This window comes from Hyperoodon ampullatus, assembly GCF_949752795.1.
Source record: "Hyperoodon ampullatus genome assembly, chromosome: 16".
Taxonomy (NCBI): domain Eukaryota; kingdom Metazoa; phylum Chordata; class Mammalia; order Artiodactyla; family Ziphiidae; genus Hyperoodon; species Hyperoodon ampullatus.
In genome coordinates, this window is record NC_136929.1 from 60,090,672 (window position 1) to 60,115,274 (window position 24,603).

The 24,603-nt window shown below is 47.0% G+C and overlaps 1 protein-coding gene across 1 annotated transcript; it reads left to right on the plus strand.

Annotated features, from left to right (window-relative positions):
* Positions 1-7,849: 7,849 nt before the first annotated feature.
* ARL11 (ARF like GTPase 11) lies at positions 7,850-9,909 on the plus strand. Its single transcript, XM_079721565.1, has 2 exons — positions 7,850-7,955; positions 8,745-9,909. Exon 2 carries the CDS (start codon positions 8,763-8,765, stop codon positions 9,348-9,350), a length of 588 nt encoding a protein of 195 aa, XP_079577691.1. The 5' UTR covers positions 7,850-7,955; positions 8,745-8,762; the 3' UTR covers positions 9,351-9,909.
* The last annotated feature ends 14,694 nt before the right edge of the window (positions 9,910-24,603 follow it).

Genomic DNA, 24,603 nt, shown 5'->3' on the forward strand with positions numbered 1-24,603 from the left:
AAACTAGAAAGAGTGAAAAGTTCTGGAAGATGAGCTGCGCTGTAAATGTAAAACACAAGCCAGTTAAAGTGATAATAACTCAAAGTACAATTTGTAATGCAAAATAAAGACATTCAAAAAGAGTCTGCAATACTATATTCTATATCTAATTCTGTTACATGATGTCCTAGTCTCCATATACATGAATAATGTTGACCTCTTCCATTCATATGGCATGCAGATGCATTTTGAAAGGTTTTTAAAAGAATAATGTGACAGACTGTACAGAGCACAGCTCATAGCTGCTCAGTAAAAAGTGCACTGTAACTATAGAATATTAGAGCTGAACAAAATTTAGAGATGACCTAGTCCAACCTTCTTGCTTTACAGATGAGAAAACTGAGGTTCAGAAAGATTGAATAACTTACCCAAGGTAACACAGATAGAAAGTAGCAGATCTGGGGCTAGAATCCAGATCTCCTCGGTCTTCCACCCGCCTTCTTCCTTAATACAGGATGCTGCCTCACTAATCCAGCCTCGCTATCCTGCCCTCTCATTTGCAAGATAGCAAGAATGACTGCAGCATTTCCACTGATTTCTTATCTTTGGACTCGATGACCAGGCTACACAAGCAACCAAGTGTGAGCACCTGGGACATGCCCGCTGGCACACAGATGCGTGTGCACACACACACACTGTTAACTCATGTTAAAGACGATCTTGGAAGAAAGCATGTGTGTAAGAAGACAACCCTCTACCATGGAATGCTGGGGAAATGCAGTCGACACTGTTGCCCACCCAACACTATTCCCAGTTTCTTCTCACTAAGAATAGTGCAACTTTATTCAGCTATCGAGAGACAGAGACAGTACGCTCAGAACCCTGCCTGGCCAAACCAAGTCATTTCATTCTCTTGGACAATGAGATATCAGATAAAATTGACTGGGAGACTTTGGGGGAATATTTCCTTCCTGATAAAATAAATACACACACACACACATGCACACAAACACAGGAGAAGACTGCCACCTTTTCCTTCTTCCTGCTTTTGGATTCGGTTGTGTGAAGATGAGAAGCTTGGTGTTGCTGCACCGAGGAAGGGCAACATCACCCACAAGTTGATGCCAACGCAGAAATGTGGAAAGACATTGGCTCCCGGATGACACTGCTGAGCTGCTGAACCAACCTGGGACCTCCTCCCTCCTTACCTGTGGTCGAGTGAGATCATAAGAAAACCTAGCTTCAGCCACTTGCAGCTGAAAGCATAGCTACTCTGCCACTCTGAACCTCAGCTTTTTCTTAATCAAATGGTGAGAACGATACCTACCTGGCACAGTGGTCAAGAGGAGGAAATGAGATCATTAAACGCCTAACATAAAGGACCCAGTAAATGGTGCCTACCAGTACCATTGTCATTATCATCATTACATCAAAAACCTCAACAGTGGGAATGTTTCCTCTATTCCCCAATCTCTGCGGCACCTGGAAGCTTTTCCCTACAACAGTGTCTGGGGACAGTACATCCGGCTACCACCTCCTCTCTGAAGGCTGAGGAACTCAAAGCATGGGTGCTTTGAGCCTGGGAACTGGAGGGCTGGACAGTCTGTAAAAGGAAAAAAGAAAAAGAAAATCCAACTTGTAAAATCAAGGCATAACTCGTAGCGCAACGTGATGACGTATTGGAAGATCTGAGCAAGCCATAAAGCGTTCATTTCTTCCGTCCAAGAAATACCAACTATGGCCATTTAGCCAATGGAAATAATCCAAATGAAGAGAAAAACTTTATTCTCAAAACCTTTAATTCAGCATTATTTTAGAAGTCATAGTATTTCTCCTTGATGTAATATAGTTATGAAGCCAACACAAAAGTTTTTATTGGAGACTATGTAGGGGTAAGGCTGCATAATTTTCTATATAGAGTTAAATGAAATAAATCAGAATACAGACGTGTATGTACACTCTGGTTACACCCACGTGGAGCAGCTATAATTAGGCCGGACTATAACTGGCAAACCGATTATTAAGTGCAATGGAACACAAGAAATAAGGGGGCTGTGGATTGTTGAAGAAACTCTGGCCAAAAAAGGGAGGAAAGATGAGAAAATATGACAGTGATAGTAGTGGGGCATACAAAGGGCATTTGTTTTCTCTCCACTAAGGCCATTAGATGGATTTCAAAATAATCCAGGCGGCTGAGCCCAGAGCTGAAGGTGCGGGGAGCAGCGATGCAGATGTGGGCCCACAGCTGTGCTCTGGGAAGGCCTCCCATCAGGAGCCCCAGGCCTAGGACACTCCACGCAGGCACTAGGGAAGATGTACCAGGAAGTCAGCCCAGTTCTTCGGACGCTGTGAGGGAGGCACAGAGCATCCCAAACCCAGGATTTAGGGAACACAGGGAAGCAGCTTCCACATGCCATGTGCAGAATAAATATTTCTTGTAGAATGTTTCCTATTGATTCACCCTCTGTTAGGAGAGCCTCATTTGTAGTTAAAGTACTAGAAAAGCATAGGCAGACAGAGTTCTGTGTTCTGGGAAGCTCTGTGGAGGGCAATATGTCAGCAATATTCCATGAAACCAACTGCCTAGGAAAAGCATGGAAAGGCACAGAGCTATCACAGATATATCTGTTTAAAAGGTATATGAAAAAATAAAATAAAAATAAATATATTTATATATTATAAATATAAATATCTTTGCAATTAGTGTCTACTGTACCTTATGCCTGATTTAGATCTTCATACACAAAACTTCCCACCCCCGATACATGTGGAGTCCTAGGGTGGGTGACCTGCTCCTGCACCTGTCCCCTGTGCAATACTGAGCATGTGGTGGGACAGTGTTCTGCTCAAAGGTGGCCCATAGGACACGGTAGGAGTCAGGATCCATGAGGGTGAGACTGCACACCGCCTTGAAGGAACAGACTTCACTGATCAGACAGCAAGAAGCTGTACCCTCCGGCTGTCACCATCTATGACTTCTGATGTGGGGTCCCCCATTGTCATTCCACCTGGCTCCCCCATGACCGGTCCTCACTCATCCTTTCCTCTATCCAACTATCTCCTCCTATGGGAGGGGCCCCAAACAGCAACTCGCCTTTTGTTTTACATAACACATATTTTACAATGTCCAATGTTTTAAAATCAAGAAATGAAAATCAGAAATAATAGAATCTACCTGCCCACATGGTCTTGAAAGAAAATCAATATAATGCTTTAACTAAAAGATAAGGAATAAATAAAAGGAAGGTAAATGTAGTAAGAGAATCTCTTTTTCCATCATAAGTGCTCAGGCACAATCACAGCACCTAAACATAGAAACAATCTGGCCTCCTTCCCTGGTGGCGCAGTGGTTAAGAATCCTCCTGCTAGTGCAGGGGACATGGGTTCAAGCCTGCTCCGGGAAGATCCCACATGCCACGGAGCAACTAAGCCCGTGCGCCACAATTACTGAGCCTGAACTCTAGAGCCCGCGAGCCACAACTACTGAAGCCCGCGCACCTAGAGCCCGTGCTCCGCAACAAGAGAAGCCACCACAATGAGAAGCCAGCCCACCGCAACGAAGAATAGTAGCTCCCGTTCGCCACGACTAGAGAAAGCCCGCACGCAGCAACGAAGAACCAATGCAGCCCGAAATAAATAAATTAAAAATTAAAAAAATTAAAGAAAAGAAATACTGTGGCCTCACTGGCACCTGATACAGCATTTTCCTGTGTCTCATCAGCAACTTAAATGCCACAGGCATTGCTGCTGTCAGAGATGTGATTTTTTAAAATGGTGAACAGCTCACACTAAAACTCCAAACAAAACAAAGTGCAAGCTTTCCTCAATTCACAGAGTAGTGACATTTCTGGAAAACGTCATGTATGTGAAACGATGCAGAAGATTGTCTGGGTTTACATATAAAACAAAATTAGGTTCTAGGATCAGATAATTTTTACAAATAGTGGGCTTTTAAAAATGACAGAAATGCCTGGGGCATTCGAAAGCTGAATTCAAATTCAAGAAACATTCTTTCTCGTGCAGAATTATCCTGGGCACTGTCGCATGTCTAGCATCTCTGGTCCCCACGCACTGAATGCCAGCAGTGTGCACTCACCAAACTTTCCAAGTGCTGCTACTGAGAGTCAGTGGTCTCAGTTTATCCGTCGACCTTGTGCTCTCTGCCCGCTTTCTCCGAGTCTGGGGAAACCCTACCCATGGCCATACCTACCTGTAACCAGGTTCCCATAAACACACTGCACCTGTGGTAACCACCCCAAATTCAGATACACTGCTTACGGCTCCACGGGAGTGCCTAATAAAGGATAGTCACAGATGGAGTTAAATGTCTGAGAGAAGTTCCACTTTTAGCATGTTGGAGTGTTGATTCCCACCACAATACCCCACAAAGACCGCTTTCACCCGCCCTTCACATCACCCACTGTGGGGGGGGGCTGCCGGCTGCAACCACTCCCTGCCTCTCCCACTGACCCTTGACAGAGCCGATGCCTAAGAAAGTGATTAAGAGAAGATTTACTCAAGAGATTAAATGCCTCAGAGTATGTTACCATTTGGGGAAAGAAAGAAAGGAAAACCATGAAAAACTAATGTATTATACTTGCTTACATGTGCACAGACTGTCTCTGGGAAAATGTCTAAAAGCCGATGATGTGGGTTTCTTTTCCCAGGAAAGCACCTGCACGGCAGGAGGACAGGGGTGAGAGGGCAACTTCCTTGACACTCGACCCTTTTGTACCTTTTGAATTTTGTATGGAGAACTTGAAAATATAAATGAATAAAACCTGATCTTCGAAAGATGCAGTCCTTGGAAACCAGTTACTTACTTGGGTATTGCCAAGTTGAGAAAGTGAGAGACTAGAGAAAGATGAGGCTGTAACAGACAGTCAGAAAGCCAGGGTCCCCCATGCAGCCCAGGAAAAGGACGGCTGGAAGGAGGAATTTGTCAGCGTTTCTTCAGCACTTGCCAGGGGAACAAAGCTCTGATTCTAGCACTTTCTCCCTTTGAACCTAACTGTAGAGAGGAGACAAGAAAGCCATCACCAGGCTCTGTTCCATGACAAACAATCCCTTAAAATCTACCAACTGTCCATTGTTTCCAAACAGCCTGTTCGGACGCAGCTTCCACGGTTGATGTATTCACCTGTGCATCCGCCACGTTTCCCCTCCTCCCACACCTTCTCCAGGTGTGCTGCACGGAAAACTGGTCCCTGATCTTGGGCCGAATAGATCCCATTGGAAATGTAAGAAATAGCATTCTGGCCTATAAATCATTTCTTTGTGAGTGCAGAATATGCCTCTATCCTCCGGGCCTGAATATCTACCCAAGAATTGGCAAAAATAGATTTCTAAACTCATTCTCTGAACCATGGGGAGCTATCCAGTGGCCATCAGGGGAAGTCCTACGTTCTAGGGACAGTAGAGGTGGGGCCCAAGACCCTTGTCTCTCCTGGTATCAGTGAGCCCAGCAGAGACACCCATCTTTGTTATAGTTCTAGAAGCTACAGTCACAGGCTTACAAAGCTGCATGTCCCTCTCCAACCACGCCTCTGCTTTTGATGGCTCCCCTTTCCTTATTTCACTAACCTGGGACTAGGTACCCAATGTGAGTACTTAGTGATGTGCCTTAACTTATGTAATCCTCCCAATAACCCTTCAAGTTAGGTACCATAGTATTATCATCATCTCCATTTTACCGATAAAGAAATGGAGGCACAGAGAAATTCAGGAACATGCATGAGGTGACACAGCAAATAAGTAGTGGAGACCAAGTGTGCCCCCAGATGGTCCCAAACCAAAGCCCACTCTGTTACCTTCTGCTCTTCATTGCCTCCCAGGTCAGCGGCCCTTCTATCAGCAGCCCTTCTATAGCCCCCCACACGAGGGCGTCCAGTGAAAAGCTTTCCTCCTTGCTGAGCCAAAGGTATGGGGTTGGAACATACAGGGGTAATTCAGGCCACACGGCCTTCGGGTAGAACACGTAATCGCTGTTTCCTTGCTTCTCATCTTCTCCAGCTTATAGGGACCTTAGCCCCCAGGAAAGGCTCCTTTATTTCCAGGGGAGACTGGTCAGTGCTCAGGGGTCCTCCCCCTGAATGCCTGTCTAGACCCTAGAGGGCGATGTTTCTCTAAGAGCCTGACTGTCAGTACCAAAGCCGGGCCTCCAGACGGCGTGCATGCTGGCCCTGGGGCCCCAGGCTTCCCTGGAATCCTCAGGGCAGGAGGCTGGGGGAGTGTCCCTCCCTTCACCGTGTCACCTGGGGGCACTCAGCACCAAGCAGCCTGGTATGGTGCCTCTGAGCCCCTCAAGTCAATGGCTTCTTCAGTCTGCCAGACTCCCTTCTCCCCTGGGCTCAGACAAGGGGAACCAGGGCCAGAGTAGCATCCCTGGCCCCTCAGCCCCCACGCACACCTTATCCTTAGCCTGCTATGTCCTTATCCTCTGCCGGCCCCAATCCTCCTACAAAGTCCTGGCAGATTCCTTGCAGGATTCCCACTGATTTGTCAGCCAGGCCTGGACAGGGCTGGGTCACGCCTTCATCTAACTGCCCAGCACATGCGTGAGATGGACAAGCCCCCCTCCAGACAGTCCTTTACTGCTTTGAGACTGTGCACTTCCTTATAAAATCCAGTTTTAGCAAGAACCCTGCTAAGTCTGTTTAATGAGAATTTCCACCCTCGATATCTGACCAGGTTCCTCATTCTCCACCATCCCCCAGGTGAGGTCTGATCACCCTGGCCTGTCTTTAGTGACGACTCTGTTAGGTCAGTTTAGCCAGAATCCCCCTTTCCGATGATGTCTCTTAGTAATTTTCCATCCACTGACACCACAGCCCTAGGCTCCCTAGCTATAAATCAACAGGACACAGTCGCGCCCAGGTTTCTGATTTTTCTCAATCGCTTCCTCCTATTAAAATATAGCAGCCTAATGACAACAACTGTTACAATAAGGTGCTTGCCATTTGCAAAGCACTTTCTCCATGCGTAACACGACATGATGAAAGAGAAAGAGACGAATTATAAATTCAGCAAGACCATGAGCAAATAATTTATCCTGTCTGAGCCTGTTTCTTCTTCGTTGGTAAGATGAGAGAATCACAAGCCCCAACCTGGTTCTTGACATTGTAATGAAAGAATGTGCTGGAAAGCAGAACTGTCATTGGTTACGAGAACCAAATCACTGGAGCTCCAGATCCAAATCAGAATCTGCTACAGAAACAAGGGCTTCTGACTGGCCAATTTTTTGAAAATTCTATTTTCTGAAGGCATCATTTTTACTGGGAAAAATATAATTACACTGTTCAAGAAAAAAACTTAAGCAATGAGCTTAATCACGCATAGTTCTACCCATTAACACAACTTTTTGATTTTTATGGTTTACCTTCAGTATATATCTATATCTATATATAGATAGATAGATAGATATAGATATATACCTATTTTGGTTTCCCTTCAACATTTAAACCTATTTTTTAAGAGTGTTTTAATCCTACTTAGGCAGTTTTTAAGCACATACGGTTCCACGCAAATGAAAGAATCTCCAGGCACCAGAAACACACTGAGGCATGAGCTGAAGGAAGAGGTCTGATCCTCAGATTTCTCCACCAAGGGGATCCCAGGATTGTGAGAGGAAGAGCCGGAGAATCAGCGGACCACGGCACAGTTCTGAGCTGGGTGCCCTCCCTCCTGCATATGGAGTCTGAACGGCCAAGAACCCGGAGTCGGCTCTGGGCCTGGCTGGGGGCATCTTTGTGGCACATCCTCAGCAGGACTGCTCTGCTCAGGGAGCCCCAGGGGCGAGGGCGGGGCTGCGGAGCCTGTGCCCCGCCCCCAAGCATCTGGGAAAAGGAAACACAAAAAGGGAGAACCGGCCACAGTCACTGTACTCCTTTCCCATCTCGCTCTCAGGACTGAACGCAGCTGCAGGTGGAAGACCACCACAGAGGGGGAGCTTTCGGCCGCAGCCTGATAACACTGAGGTAACTTTAATTTCACTCTCCTACCCCTGGCTTGAGGAATGAACAGAGGCTATCTTATTTTCCTCCAGGGGCAGCTGAAATATACTCCCCTGGGTGTGAGATGTCCCTCCCCCGGTTCCAGCCAAGCTTTCCCTGGACTAAGGTGGGAACAGGTCTTAGTCTTAAAATTTGAGATTCTTGAAAAACCTGTGTAATGTCCTGGAGGTAATTTACCTTGGCAAGACACTGGAGGAAACCACTTTGCTCTGAGCCGTGCATGTGTCCACGGTCAACAGTATTTATAAATAGCCACTGTTTACAGGATGCGGCCTGGTCCTGTGCGGGGGGCAGCCAAAGGAAGCAGAAGTTACCGTGAGCCGACTGCCCCCCTCCGTCAGTGCACTGACCCCAAGATAGCTTCCCCTTCGGGGTTTAGGCTTACAGGAGGAAAACAGAGGCTAGAAGCCACAGACCCGCAAGAATGGAAACATCTTTCAGTTTGTCTAACTGGAACTTCGTTGTGCCTCCTTGCTTTAACTACCAAGGAATGTGAGCTCACATTCCGTGTGTTTTAGGGGAGGCCCTGCCCTCTTCTCTGCAGCGGGCACCCCCCAGAGATAGGTCAGCGGATGCTGACTCACACACCCCTACTTCCCTGCCCTTTCGAAACCCAGGCCATTGTCTGAAATATGACACTGTAAAGACACCTTCCTACTTTGGGCGTAGAAGCTCTTCTCCCATGTGCCCGCAAGGATTTGTGTTTCTTCTGAAAAGAATGGCTGATGTGTGCACCCGGCCTTTCTCCCCTAGGGTCTGGCAGTGGCCCCCATGGGGTCTGTGAACTCCCGAGGTCACAAGGCGGAAGCCCGGGTGGTGATGATAGGCCTGGACTCGGCCGGCAAGACCACGCTCCTGTACAAACTGAAGGGCCACCAGCTGGTGGAGACCCTGCCCACCGTGGGTTTCAACGTGGAGCCTCTCGAAGCCCCTGGGCACGTGTCTCTGACCCTCTGGGATGTCGGGGGGCAGAGCCAGCTCAGGGCCAGCTGGAAGGACTACCTGGAGGGCACGGACGTCCTCATATACGTGCTGGACAGCACAGATGAAGCCCGCTTGCCCGAGGCAGTGGCTGAGCTCACCGAGGCCCTGGGCGACCCCCACCTGGCCAGCGTGCCCTTCCTGGTGCTGGCCAACAAGCAGGAGGCACCCCACGCCCTGCCGCTGCCTGAGATCAGAGACAGGCTGGGCTTGGACAGGTTCCAGGGGCACTGCTGGGAGCTGCAGGGCTGCAGCGCCCTCACCGGAGAGGGGCTGCCCGAGGCCCTGGAGAGCCTGAGGCGCCTCGTGAAATCCCGCAACCACTGTAACTCCAAGTTAGCACAGGGGGCAGGCTGTGGGGAGAGCCAGAGGCCTTGACCGGGCAGAGCAGCCTGTCTTCTTCGCTCATGTGGATCGGAAGACCAGCTAATCCTGGAGAATCTCAAATTCAGTTTCTCAAACAAGGAATCCCCCTGCGCTCAGACAGCATATTTTCCTTTTGGGACTTATTGTCACCGGTGTTTGTGTTGAAAATCAACTATTCATTGAATAATGATACTCTGAGGGAAAAAACAAACCTCAGCATACTTCGCTTAGTAACTCATTACCACGTGTGAACTAAGCAATTGTAATAACAGAAAAAGTGCTTGCAGAATAATTAAGACCTAAATTCACAGAGGGAAAGAGGTTTCAAAATCAAATCAGAATATCACCTGGGGGCTTCCCTGGTGGCGCAGTTGTTGAGAGTCCGCCTGCCAATGCAGGGGACACGGGTTCGTTCCCCGGTCTGGGAAGATCCCACATGCCGCGGAGCGGCTGGGCCCGTGAGCCACGGCCGCTGAGCCTGCGCGTCCGGAGCCTGTGCTCCGCAACGGGAGAGGCCACAACAGTAAGAGGCCTGCGTACCGCAAAAAAAAAAAAAAAAAAAAAAAAAGAATATCACCTGGACATGGGCATGATCTTATGAGTGATTTTCCCCGGTAGCCCCTGGGTATGTGCCACCATCACTCTGAGGGCAAGGAGTCAGGGCCAGCAGGATGGAGTCTGCTTCTGCAGGATTTTGGGTTTAGAAGTTCAATGGGGCGCTCAGCCCTGGGCAGAGGCCGGGAGTTCAGGCCTTCCAAAATTGATCCTCTTCTTTGACCCTGATTAACCCTTCTCCAACTTTTTGTTACCCTGTACTGGTCTTTCTCTGAAACCCTTCATTGTTTTCTTTCTGTTTTCCTGCTCTTTCTCTCTCCTTCAAGCACACAGGTTTCCTTGAGGATCAGATAAATCAATGATTTCATTCATTTATTTATTCACTTTATCAAAAAATATGCCGAGTATTGAATCTGTGGCAAAAGGCAATGAGCTTTAGATACGAAGCTGGACCTCCAGATGGCAGGTGTGAATTTTGAAGATATGTATAACAGCAATGAACCTCTCACTATAAATAGTGAGAGAGAAAGCCGAAGCATTTTCAGCTGACGTTACCTAAGATCCATGAAGCTCCTGAAATTATTTGCAAAATGTTATGCTTTGGGCCATTTTTCTAGGGAAGAAGATCCATAACTTCTGTCAGACTTTCAAAGGTACCTGTGACTCCCTAAGATAAGAATCACTGATCTGGTCTTATACCTCATTCAACCCAGGAATACTTTCTATACTTTTTAATGGCAAGTAACTTCCATTTGGTACCTATTCTCATGTTAAACAACTCTAAATTTTGGATATTCCTTCCTATCCTGGGCTACCATCAGCCTCCTTAGGACTCCTGATGGTGGTTCTGCCCTCTCTGGAGTGACACAATCACTCCAACATCTGAGCGGTCCCTCTACCCAAAGTCCCCCCTTCTAACATCAAGTTAGGTGTGCCCACTTCTTTCCACCACATGTCAATCAATGTGTTTCAAGACTTCCTATGTTTGGGCTTCCCTGGTGGCGCAGTGGTTGGGAGTCCGCCTGCCGATGCAGGGGACGTGGGTTTGTGCCCCGGTCCGGGAGGATCCCACATGCCGTGGAGCGGCTGGGCCCGTGAGCCATGGCCGCTGGGCCTGAGTGTCCAGAGCCTGTGCTCCGCAACGGGAGAGGCCACAACAGTGAGAGGCCCATGTACTGCAAAAAGAAAAAAAAAAAAAACTTCCTATGTTAGACGCAGAAAAGGGCAAAGATGCAAAGACAAAGGAGACTCCAGCCTCATGGTTCTCTAGATGGGGAAGCAGGAGGACATGACTCCCATAAAAAAGGAGAGGTTGAGAGTTTACTGTTTACTGATCACGTACTGGGGCTGGTTCCGTGCTCAGTGCTCTACAGAGATTATCTCTAATTCTCCCAACCCTGCAAAGTAGGGATCATTCCCATTTTATATAATTAGACACTGAGGCTCAGAGAGGTTGTGACTTGCCTGAGGCACTGCTCTTAAGTGACATTTCTGGAATTTGAAACCAGATATTCTAGCCCTGATGATGCCTGCATTTTTCCACGACATCATGCTTCTAGAAGGTTTAAGCCAAGGTTGACCTTCAGTAGGCAGATGAGATGGGAGAGCAGCCTCGTCAGCGGGAAGAGACTGCTTGGAGGCATGAGGGAGAGGGTAGGAAGGACAAACAAACCAGAAAGGCTGAAACACGAGGTTGGGGTGAGGGGTGGGATGTATTATAACAGGAAACAAAACTGGAAAGAAAGTTTAGCTCCAAATTAAGGAAGGCTTAGACTTTCATAATCAGGAGTTTGTCTCGGAGAAGTGAAACCATCTGGCTTCCATTTAAGAGGCTAATTTAGTGGCAGTGTGGGGGTGAAATAAAGAGAAGGGGGGACACTGGGGACGGGAAAGCGGACAGCCCAGCTAGATGCCCATCGCGGTCACAGAGGAGAGGAGAGGAAGACAAGAACATTGAGAGCCATTTTTAAGACAAAAGGCTGGGCTTCCCTGGTGGCGCAGTGGTTGAGAGTCCGCCTGCCGATGCAGGGGACACGGGTTCGTGCCCCGGTCTGGGAAGATCCCACATGCCGCGGAGCGGCTGGGCCCGTGAGCCATGGCCGCTGGGCCTGTGCGTCCGGAGCCTGTGCTCCGCAACGGGAGAGGCCACAACAGTGAGAGGCCCACATAACGCAAAAAAAAAAAAAAAAAAAAAAAAAAAAAAGGCTGAGAAAGGAAGAACTCGAAGGTGCTCAAGATTTTGAGTCTGCATGGCAGGCGGGATTGGAATGAACTGAGAAGGTGGACACGGGAGGGGCAGGTTGGGAAGGGGCTAGAACCTCTGGACCCTGCTTTTGGAATGCTGGGTCTGAATGTGTTTATAGCTCTTTTCAGACTGTTCCGTTATCTGCAGAGTTTGAGGCATTGAGGACCCTCTGGAGGCATCTGCTGGTTTCTGCTCAAGGAGACTCATTTCCTCACATGATTTGTCATTTTTTATTGTGAGCTCAGCTTCAGTAGGATTTGTTTTTCCTGTGTGACTCCCGTGTGCTCTGGGTTATGACAGTTTTTACACAGAGTGGTTTCACATTAGCATCTACCAGGATCCTGGAGGTTTCAATTATTTTAGACCAAATATTATCAGTTTCTCTGCTTGGGGCTCACGGACCTCACAGGTAGTAGGAATTTGAACTCTGTGCTCATTCATGGCACAGGCCCCAAGGATTCGGTTTCTGACAGGCAACTGTTTTTCTTTGCACTCCCAAGATAGACGGTTTGCTTTGGCATGCCTGGCTGAGCTGGCGGGCAGAATTTTCCAATCCCCTTTTAAGAAAGGGGTGCCACTTCAATGCTCTTGCTTTTCTGCTGAGCTCAGATCAAAATTTTCTCTCCTCCAAGCAAGAGTGAGGCCACATCTCCTGTTCCCGTACAGGTGCTATGACCGCAGCCTGGTCCCTAGAGCCTAAATTGGGCTCCTCTAAGATCCCCCTGGACTCCAGGCTTCACTCAACTGCTTCAGCTGTGGTTTCCCTCTTCAACTGGTTTCTGCCACTGGAGGATTTCCTTTATTTATTTATTTTTTTTGCTCAAGGGCAGCCTACATTAAAACAATTATTTTTGATTATAGTTTACCCAACACTTACGACTCCATAGTAGAAAAGGGTCCATCTGCCATGTCACTAGGCGTCTGCCAGGGTCCCTGGGAAAGGCTGAGCCCACAGAGGTGGCCAGAGAGAGCAGACACAGGGCCCAGAGCCAATGCCGGGGAAGAGGTGAGGATGCTCCATGGCACACAGGCAGTGGCCTGGCTTTGCCCTCTCCAGTTCTTTCATCCTTCCTTCTCCCATTCCAGTAATGTTGGCTCTGGAAGGAGGGTGAAATCCCATCCTCTTTCAGAAACTTCCCCGAAGACCATGGGGTAGCTGGCCTTGCCTGCCGGGAGCAAGAGTGGCAACAGGACAAAGCTGGTCCGTAGAACTGGGAATTCCACTCCCATGGCCACTGCCAACTGAAGGGGAGGGCAGTCAGGGGCCAGTAGCCTCAGCCCTTGCCTCCCCACCCAAGGCAAGCCAGAGCCTGCCAGGGACATGGTGGGGGCAGACGGAGGGGCTTCCCTCCTGCTCTTCTGCTCAGAGAGAAACATACACATATGTACGTATACAGGTACTTAGATCACAGAGCTACAGCATAGGGAAGCTTAGGAAGAAACAAACCGTGCCTTCTGTTTTATTTTGTTTTTTAAAAGGTGCTCTCCTTATGAGAGGGGTATTTTGCGTGTTCCAATTCACCCACACCTTTCAGGTCCATCAGTCTCCCGTTAACCCATGAGCGGAAGTGAGGAGGTGCGCGAGCAGATGTGGCTGAAAAGCACGAATCTATTTCCTCCTTATATATAAAGGAATCCGGTTTTCTTCTCCGCAAACACTGTATAGAGTGAGATTTGTTCCACGTTGGAGAGCTGATTACCCCTTTGAATGTGGGCTGAGTTTCTCCCTTTCTGACTCATTGATTCTGAAGATGTTTCTCCTTCCCCTCTTGGATAGAAGCAATCCTTTGGTGAAAGTAAGAATTGCAGGAGTTGGGTTTTAGTTTGGTCCTGCTGAGTTTTGGGTTTCAGCTGTCCATCCTCACAGATTTCCACACTCACCTCCTCCCGCTGGGGCTGGGGGCAGCTGTGTTCTTTAAAGTGGGCCAGGCCCCCATCCTCAGCACGTGGTGAGCTGGGACCTTGCCTTCCTTCTCGTTCTCCAGGTTTTTTTTAAACTAATTAATTTATTTATTTTTGGCTGCATTGGGTCTTCATTGCTGCGTGCGGGCTTTCTCTAGTTGCAGCGAGCAGGGGCTGCTCTTCATTGCGGAGCGTGGGCTTCTCATTGCGGTGGCTTCTCTTGTCGCGGAGCACGGGCTCTAGGCGTGCACGGGCTTCAGTAGTTGTGGCACATGGGCGCAGTAGCTGTGGCTCCCAGGCTCTAGAGCACAGGCTCAGTAGTTGTGGCGCACGGGCTTAGTTGCTACGCGGCATGTGGGATCTTCCCGGATCAGGGATCGAACCCATGTCCCCAGCACTGGCAGGCGGATTCTTAACCACTGCACCACCAGGGAAGTGTCCGTCCTCCAGGCAGATTTCAGAATGCACGACACCTCAAGCGTCCTGGCTGGAACCTCAGGTGGTAAGGTGAGGTCACCTCACAAAAGACTCGTACTTTCCCCAGAACCCACCTGATGCAACTCAACACCAGCGGGGTGCTGCTCCCTTCCAGAAGCCCCAGCCCCGAAGACGGACAGAGGCCAGGCAGTCGAGCAATGAGATCGTCCAGGCTGTGACTCTTGCCGCAGAGCCTGGGTCAAGGTGGGAGAGTCCCTGAGTGAGCGGGAGGTGGGGATCCCATTCCTGCCATTTCTTGGGCCTGAAAGGGCAAATACAGATGAAAAATAAGAGGCTTAGCTCTCCCTGTTGAAAATAAGGGAAGATGCTTCTCCTTCCTCCCTCTTTTTAGAGCATTCACTTGAGAAAACTGGTAACTCTAAGTTCTTTTCTCTGTCTCTTTGAAAGGTATGTAAATTTTTTAAAAAGCTAACTCAGACTCCTGCCAGCTTTAGGACTGTCTTTCTCAAGGACGAGGGAGCCATCCCTTTGAAATGCCATCATCAAGGGAGGTAGGGCCACTCTCCCATCTCTGTGGGAGGGTGGGAGCCTTGCTCCTTGTTGCAAAACTACCTCCTGTCATAAAGATAGGAGAAGCTGGTTTTTCTTTAGGTTAAAGCCAATTAGGTAACACAGATGGTGACCCCAATTACCAGGCAAATCCAGGATGAACTTGGTGTGACAAATGGCACCTTCATGTCCTGCGAGGTGAGGACTGGTTATTACTGCGTAGGTAAGGGCCTGTGTCTGCCTGCCTGTACAAAAGGCTGAGATTCCTCTCTGTCTTTGCAGTCTCTTAGCTGATTGCCTGTGATGCACATCGCATTCTGGTTTGATGCTTATTCAATAATAAAACTGTTTTCTTTCTCTCCTACCTTTGTGGAGAAGGTTTGCTGGATTGGCAGATTTGTTTTTAATTCTCTTTTCCTAACAGATCGCATTGGCCTGGCTCTGTGAGCTCCTGACTGCACCCATGATTAGTAACAAGACATGGGTGAAGAGTAATCACCCCAAATGCCTCCTAGAAGGTTTTGGAGGGCACTTAATTAGGAATGATACCCCTGGCACTCCCCTCCCACAGGATTATGGAAACCTGTGATCAGAATCCTGTGATTGCCTCTGAACTCACCGAGAGAAGCATTTCTCGGTGCACTGAAGTGTTACCCCTGTATTCCCTTCCCACATGGCTCGTAAAAGCAGTGGCTCAGGAAAAACAAAATAATTTTAGAAAGGAAAAAAAAGGAGTCTTTTATTTTTACCTCATTGTCTTGATTTCCACTCCTCTGATATATTCACCCCCACGGAAATTTGGCTATGGAAAAGTATTTAAAATTTTTCCATGAGAAATGGCATTGTTCTGCTTTAGATTTCAAGCTAAAAACCTAATTGTGTATCCTTCTCCCTCACCCTGGTCCCCTCCAGCAACCTGGGACCCATGGGCATCTTTGCATCTTACTTCAAGCATGAAATTACAAACCTAAATTAATTAATTCTCATAAAAGCACTTCCAATTCTTCCAAAAAAAGGAGGCAACATTATTAAAAATTATCTCTGGATTATGAACATGACACCATATCATTTTGCAATTTTTATTCTACCTTTTTTTGTATTCCACAAACTTCAATTTCGTATGGCACTAGGCGTTGGCTTAGCCTGGAGGAGAAATATAAAGGATTCAAAGAAACATATATAAGGATTTTCAGGGTTATGAAAATTCTTCCATGAGAGAATTTCTACCAAGATGGAGATGCAACCCCATCCTCTGCTCAAGTTGGTGCCGTCTAAACGCGCTTGGCTTGTGCCCACTGGCTTCGAGTCTGGCCTTGAAGTCAGTCAGAATGGACTAGAACAGGAGCTCTATAACTCACCAACTGGGCAAGTTATTTAACCCAACTACGCCCCAGCGCCTCGTCTACAGAATGGGAGTGATAAAAGGAGGCACCTCACAAAGTTTTTATGAGAATTCAGCAAGATAACGTGTTCATCAAGGCCACTTGTATCTCTTGAGCACCTACTATGCGCAAAACACTGAGCAATGTGCAAGAGCTACAAGGATGGAGGCACTGTCCCTGCCCTCGACATACAGTCTAGCTTTCAATAAGGGACAGTGGTTAATACTGTCACACTGAAGCTCGCTACAAATGCAAATGAACCAGAGTTCTGGGGGCCCAGGCTTTTCGTGCAGATCCCTCTCCCACCCTCAGAATTCTCCAGACTCAGACTTGTTCTGGAGTGAAGAGGGGGCCAGGGCTGGTGGAAGGGTACAGGGGTTAGGGGTGCAGAGCCCTAGACTGCTCTTCTGACGTCTGAACTCCAGACACCTAGCCTGTACCCTCTTCCCTACCACTTCTGTTTAACATCCCTATTCTAGAGTTTCTCCCCTGTCCTTCCCACGCCAAAGCATGTTTAATTAGAGTAGCCAAAGCCCAGAATTAGTATCTCTTCCACGCACTTTAAATGCACCCTCCCCTTGCAAAGGCGGGTGGACTGAATAGACAGGAAAGATTTGAGAAGATGGGGGGTTGAATCCCACCCTCAATTCTATTCCTCTCTGAAATTCAACAGTTACAGATTCATCCCTTGGACTTCGGTTTTTCAAAGAAAATATCCCTAGAAGAAAGGTAGCAGGGATAGTTATTGGCATTGTAATGTGAACGAATTGTCAAGGTCTTTTCAGAAGAGGTTGTGTAAAGGAAGCAAAGCTAAATGTTGAGAACGGCTGAAAGAAGTATAGGAGGTGGGGGGACTTCCCTAGAGGTCCAGCTGTTAAGACTCTGTGCCCCCAATGCAGGGGGCATGGGTTCCAGCCCTGATGAGGGAAATGAGATCCCACATGCCTTGTGATGCAGCTAAAAGAAAAAAAAGTGTGGTCGGGGAGCCGGGGGCTGCCAAAAAGGAATGAACCAGACTTCACAGATTGCCTGAGGCTGCGATGAACGGGGCCGCCCCTCTCACTGTACACACAGCGAGGACCTACTGTATCCAGAGAGAAGGCCCAGAGGGGAGGGTCTAGGTGTGTGGACCACCATCTTCTCAGGCACTTGGAAAAGGTGGCCTCGAGCCAGGGAGTGCAGAGCTAGGGGGCTGGGCCAGGAGCACCCCTTTAGGCTGTGAGTGGGCAGAGAATCATGTGGCCTCCCCTTCCTCCCACCCTCTCATCTCAGTCCAGTGTCTCTATCAGCAGTTGCCTTCCCAGGGCACGGAATAGAGCAGGCAGGTTTGCAGAATGGATCCGGGGTCGGGTGGGGAATGGAAAATGGAAATAAGCGGCCCAAGCTCTTTATTACCGTTCAGTAGAAAGCGCTGAAGTCCAAGGGACGACCAACCAGAAGGTGGCTTCAGGTTTAACTGGAGAAGCTACTCTCCCTCAAATGTATCCTACACTTCGGGTGGGGCTTCTGAGTTTAAAAGGCCAACAGTCATGACCCAGGCAGAAGAAGAGGATCACAAAACTCCGTGGGCCTAATCCTACCTGGGGAGGAATTCTTTCTTTTAAACCAGCATTCCAAACTCTTCAAGCAAGTCATTTGCAAAGGTGCCCCCTTCTACCACTGTGAAGACAGGATCAAGTTCTCTGGGTCGATCGGGTGATCCCTAGGAATCAAGATCTCTGGGTGGTGGGGCGAGAAGCCTGCTGGCTGTTCGGTGCTGACACAGCCATGGGCCACAGCTTCTTACACAAGCTTCAGGGTGGCTCCACCACAAACCCTTCCTTCCCCTCTGCCAGGGATGGTGACTCAGGAGATTCCGGAAAGGAGCTCAGGGAACACTCAACTAGCAGGTTTATCCTGAGGTGCTTCTCAGCATTTTCTAGATAGACCATTAGGAGCTGGTTCCAGATCTAAGAAGCCTGGCGTTCACTCCCCTGGCTCTGCCTGCAACACTCTGTGAGTTCAGGCTAGAATATGATGAATGTACTGAAGGGGAGAGAGACAAAGAAAGAAAGAAAGAAAGCTGTTGAGACTTGTGGTTTAATGTTGTGAAATGCACACATACATGTAACTCTACTATCTCCCCAAACCTGACTTGAGGGACAGTAAAGGGATTTTTTTTTAAAAGGCCAAACCCCACAAGGAAAAAGAAAGCCAAAGTGCATATAGCAGGCTTGAGATAGCACTAAAATTACAGAGGATACAAAGAGACCTCACAGACCAGAGAAAGTAGAAACCTAAGTTGGTGGGGGCTGGGAGGTGTGTGTGTGTGTGTGTGTGTGTGTGTGTGTGTGTGTGTGTGTGTCAGTCAAAGGACTTAACTCTGTACAGGGTCTAAATGTTGAAGGTGTATTAACTTACGTAATCCCCCAACAATGTGAAAGCCCGTAACCTGATTTTGCGGATGAGGCATAGAGAAGTTAAGTAACTTGTCCCAGGTCACACAGCAGAATGTGAAACTCTGCAGGGGTGTGGCCCACAAACCATGCTCCACACAGCCTCACCGTGATTAGCAAGCCCTTCTGACCCAAACCCCAGGGGATCTCAGGACTTGGGATATCAAGGAGCAACAAAGTGGGGCAGGAAACCGAACTGGTGGAGAGTCTGTATGAAGAGACGTACTCTCAGGCTCCTTCCCCTCTTTTACTCAGCCCAGGCAACTGCCCCTCTGTTCCCTGGTAGGATCCCTTCAGTTTATTCTCTGGAGGCATTACCCAGTTGAGGATGGGGTGAGACATCCATGAAAAAATTCCGTCAGGGCTTCCCTGGTGGCGCAGTGGTTGAGAGTCCGCCTGCCGATGCAGGGGACACGGGTTCATGCCCCGGTCCAGGAAGATCCCACATGCCGCGGAGCGGCTAGGGCTGTGAGCCATGGCCGCTGAGCCTGCGTGTCCGGAGCCCGTGCTCCGCAACGGGAGAGGACACAACAGTGAGAGGCCCGCGTACCGCAAAAAAAAAAAAAAAAAAAAAATTCCATCAAAGTTTGTGAACTGACTGGAGAGGCTGCCTGGACCCCTTCTCCATTCAGCTCGCAGGGGCTGGCCGCGAGGTTTACACACTGAGGCAGAAACTGGGAGCCCCTCTCCAGGAACTCACTGGCTGGAGAGAAGACACACAGCACTGACATTTGGAGTTCTCTGGATGAAACAGTCGGCTCACCAGCTGAGGAGCCCTTCCTGCCCAGGTACCAGGACTCACACAAACTTCTAGCGGCTTTTTGGTATCTCCCTCTTTCCTCCACCTACATTTTTATCACGGAAAAATGTAAACATATAGAAAAATTTAAAAAATACTATAATGAACACCCATATACCCACCTGTTAAGTTCTACAATTGTTAATATTTTAACATATATGCTTTATCTTTAGATATAGGTGTACATACAGTATTTTCTGAACCATTTGAAAATGACTGCAGACATTATGATATTTCACCTCTACATATTTCTGTATCTCTATTCAAAGAATAAGGATCTTATATAACCCAAATGCATCACACCTAAGAAAATTGAAAATAGCTTCCAGGGCTTCCCTGGTGGCGCAGTGGTTGAGAGTCCGCCTGCCGATGCACGGGGCCGGTCCGGGAAGATCCCACATGTCGCGGAGCGGCTGGGCCCGTGAGCCATGGCCGCTGAGCCTGCGCGTCCGGAGCCTGTGCTCCGCAACGGGAGAGGCCACAGCAGTGAGAGGCCCGTGTACCGCAAAAAAAGAAAAAAAAGAAGCTTCCAAATATATTCTAATATTCAATCCATTTCAAATTCAAAATCCATTCAAATTTCCCCCACTGTCCCTAGGATCTCATTGCATTTGGTTATTACGTCTCTTTATTCTCCTTCCTAGAACAGTCCTCTTTCCTTTTGTTTGCCCCACAATGTTGACTTTTTGAAGGGACCAGGCCATTAACTGATGAAGTGTCTCACAGCTGATTTGTCTGATTGGGTCTTGTGTCATTGAACTTGTCCCCATATCTCTTGTAAATCCTGTCAAGTGGAAGTTAGATCTAAAGGTGCGATTAGATTCAGATCAGATGTTTTTGGTAAGACACATAGGTGACATTCTCTACTTCATGCTGCATCTCATCAGGAGACAATGTCTGCTTATCTCACTAGTGGGGAAGTAAAGCTCCACCTCTCGGTAAAGGCAGTGGTTGTTGGATCACTCCAATGTGAAGGGACCTTGGGTAATACCTGACACAGTGTGAATATCCTGCTCAACGCCTTGCAGGAACAGACAATAAAGGATGACAGGACATCTGAGAAAAAGTCTCCAACGTAAGAGAGAGAGACAAAAACAAGCAGAAAAAAACAACTCAGAGGAAAGAGCGATCACTTCAGGAAGCAAAAGAAAACTATCCCCAAATGGCAAATCTCCTTAGAAATAAGAGAAGATATCACAGCCATGAAGCAAGGTGGCTATAAAAAATATTTAGAAAGCAAGAAAGAGCTCTTGGAAATCTCCACTGAAAAATCCAGTACAAAGTTGGAAGATAAAGTAGAAACAAAAATCTCCTAAAAAGTAGAATAAAAAGATTAAGGATGAAAAATTGGAAATTAAAACATAAGAAAACTAGAGGATTAGTCCAAAAGTTTTGCATCAGAATAATGGGTATCCCACAAAAAAAAAAAAAAGAAAAAAAAAAAAAGAAGGGAAAAGTAGAGGGGGTGAATTATCAGATAAATAAATAAAATATGAGCATTTCCCAAAACACATGAGTTTCCAGCTTGAAAGGGTCTATGGAGTGCCCAATACAAATGCATGTTATAAAGATAAACAAAAAAGCACAATATTGTAAAATTTCAGAACATCCTAAAAAAGAAAAATGGGTCACTATGAAAGGTCAAGAATCAGGCTACTATTAAACTTCTTAATAGTAATACTGAAATCCAAAGGATAACGGAGCAAAGCCTTCAAAATTCAGAGGGCAATTTGAACAATAAAATTGTACTATAACCTCTAGAATAAAATAAATGTCTATGAGTCCACGTTGATACAAGTAAATAAATGAATGGCTAAGTACATGGAGGAGAAGGGACAGCTCTATCTTACAAAAGAATTTCATTAATAAATGTTAAAGAAATGAGGGAAATAGAAAATTATCATTAAGAACATTACAGTAATAATTGTAGGCAAGATCCACCAATGGATGCTAAAATTTGTAGGTGAAAGTTTGAGGATAAACAAGATATTTGCATAGTCTTAAATTATGTCTACCAATATATTTACTAATTATAAAAGGAAAAATAGTAACTTGACAGTGAGAAGCCTGGCATAAACTACTTAGCCAAGTGATCAAGATGAACACCCTGAGCAGTACACAGCACCATCATGTCCCCCTGATAGGATGCACTCAGATGGGCACATCACCTCTGTGGTATTCTTGCCCCAAATCCATAACCTCAATTTAATCATGAGAAAATATCAGACAAATCCAAACTGAGGGACATTCTACAAAATAATTGACCAGTATTCTTCAAAATTGTTAAGATCATGAAAGACAAAGACAGACTGAGGATGTGTTCTAGATGTGGGAGACTAAGAAGATTCAGCAGCTAAATATAATGTGAGATCCTGGATTGGATCTTGGAAAAGTAAAACGACACTACTGGAAAAACTGGTGAGATCCAAAGTCTGTCACTCTGTTAACGGCAGTGTACCAACGTTAATTACTTACTTGCTTTTTTTAATTTTGATGTTGTACCCTGAGAAGTGCATGAGTTAACTTCTTTTCTTTCCTTTTTTTAAGTTAATTTCTTAATTTTGATCACTGTACTACAGCTATGTAAGATGTTACCATTAGGAGAAGCTGGGTAAAGGCACTAGATAGAGCTCTGTAATGTTTTCGGAACTTTTCTGTAAGCTTAAAATTATTTCAAAATGAAAAGTTAAAACATTCTGAGGGAAAATTATTTCCAACATAGAATTTTACACCCAATCTAGCTATCAATCGTGAAGATAGAATAATGACATTTTCAGACAAACAAGAACACATGCATCTTTTATTAGAAGGCTACTGGTAGGGGCGGGGCTTCCCTGGTGGCGCAGTGGTTGAGAATCTGCCTGCTAATGCAGGGAACACGGGTTCGAGCCCTGGTCCGGGAAGATCCCACATGCCGCGGAGCAACGAGCTCTGTGAGCCACAATTACTGAGCCTGCGCATCTGGAGCCTGTACTCCACAACAAGAGAGGCCGCGATAGTGAGAGGCCCGCGCACCGTGATGAGGAGTGGCCCCCATTTGCCGCAACTAGAGAAAGCCCTCGCACAGAAACAAAGAGCCAACACAGCCATAAATCAAAAAAAAAAAAAAATTTAGAAGGCTACTGTTAGTCATTCTCCCTCAAGAGAATAAACCAAAATGAAGACCTGGGATGCAGGCAACGTGGAATTCACCAACACAGGGAAGCAAAGGAGTTTTCAGAACAACATTCCCAGAAGGATGTCTCAAACAAACCAAAAAACCCAATAGTTTACTTTATCTGTTTGATTGTATCAGTGAAATTTTCAGTTTTGACAGTCTAGGGTTGTATTTTTTATTTATTATTTATTTTTGGCTGTGTTGGGTCTTCATTGCTGCATGCGGGCTTTCTCTAGTTGCAGTGAGCGGGGGCTACTCTTCGTTGCAGTGCGCGGGCTTCTCATTGCAGTGGCTTCTCTTGTTGCAGAGCACAGGCTTTAGGCGCGCCAGCTTCAGTAGTTGTGGCACATGGGCTCAGTAGTTGTGGCTCACGGGCTTAGTTGCTCCGCAGCATGTGGGATCTTCCCGGACTAGAGCTCAAACCTGTGTCCCCTTCACTGGCAGGCGGATTCTTAACCACTGTGCCACCAGAGAAGTCCCTCTAGGGTTGTATTATTGATAAGTATTTAGAAAACCAAGCAAACAGACAAAAAAAATAGGGAAACGAAAGTTGCACTTTTTGTAATCATAGCATACTAAATGGCTCAGTTGTGAAAATTTTTTACATAAGTCATAATAATGTAAATACTAACATATTCATTTAACCAAAATATCTATATTGGGAAGATGTGGGGAAGGGAAATATATGTGTGTGGGTAGAGCATGGGGGAGAATGTAAGAGAGTTAAATTCTCATTTTCCAAGGTAGGAAGAGAATAGATTATGTCTAAGGTTGAAAAATCAAGAAACAGCAACACAAATTTGGAAAAAAAAATGTAGGGAAAAGATAAGAAGGCACAGCTAAAACAGCTGTTTCTGGGGAGAAGCAGTCGGGGCTTAGTAGGGATGAGCAGGAGACTGTTGTTTTCCATTATAAGTCTCTGTTTTTATTTCACTTCTTAAACTAGATACCTGTGTTATTTTTATAAAAATAAAAACTAGGGACTTACCTGGTGGCTCAGTGGCTAAGAATCTGCCTGCCAGTGCAGGGGACACGGGTTTGATCCCTGGTCCAGGAGGATCCCACATGCCTCAGAGCAACTAAGCCCGTGCACCACAACTACTGAGCCTGTGCTCTAAAGCTCATGTGCCACAACTACTGAAGCCCGGGCACCTAGAGCCAGTGCTCCGCAACAAGAGAAGCCACTGCAATGAGAAGCCCACGCACTGCAACGAAGAGTAGCCCCCACTCGCCACAACTAGAGAGAGCCCACGCGCAGCAACGAAGACCCATCGCAGCCCAAAATAAATAAATTAAAAAAAATAAAATAAATAAAAACTATATTTTAAATAATAAATAAATAAGGCAAGAGCAACCAGGACTTCATGGGTAACCTTGCTTACCCAATGGTTAATTTAAGCGTATAAACCCAACTAACTGTAGGCTCAAGTCAGGGTCTCAACCTCACGTATTTGGTATTCCTTCCTGCTCTGACTTTGGGTAAAGCTGGTCTTCCCCTGGCTGGCCCCAGTTCTAACCTCCTCAGTGCTTTCCTTGGCATCTGTATGTCAGAGCATAACGGTTCGCACCCTTAGCCGTGGAAGGGCACTTCGGTGGCTGCACCGCCCTCCGCACTTCCGCTGCCTGCTCTCTCCTCACTTGGGCTCCTGGGCTACCCACCCCCACTGGAACCTGAGTTGGACTGATCAGGATGGTCACCTGGTTCTCTGGTCACAGGGAGCCTGTGAGCTGTTTAACCTTCAGAAGTTTCCCCTGACTGCTGGGCTCCCTGTAGCATCTTTGTTGTAAGAGAACGCTGCTAGC

Bases quoted from the DNA above. Each gene is read 5' to 3' on its own strand.
- ARL11 (XM_079721565.1), top strand. From the start codon at position 8,763: ATGGGGTCTGTGAACTCCCGAGGTCACAAGGCGGAAGCCCGGGTGGTG.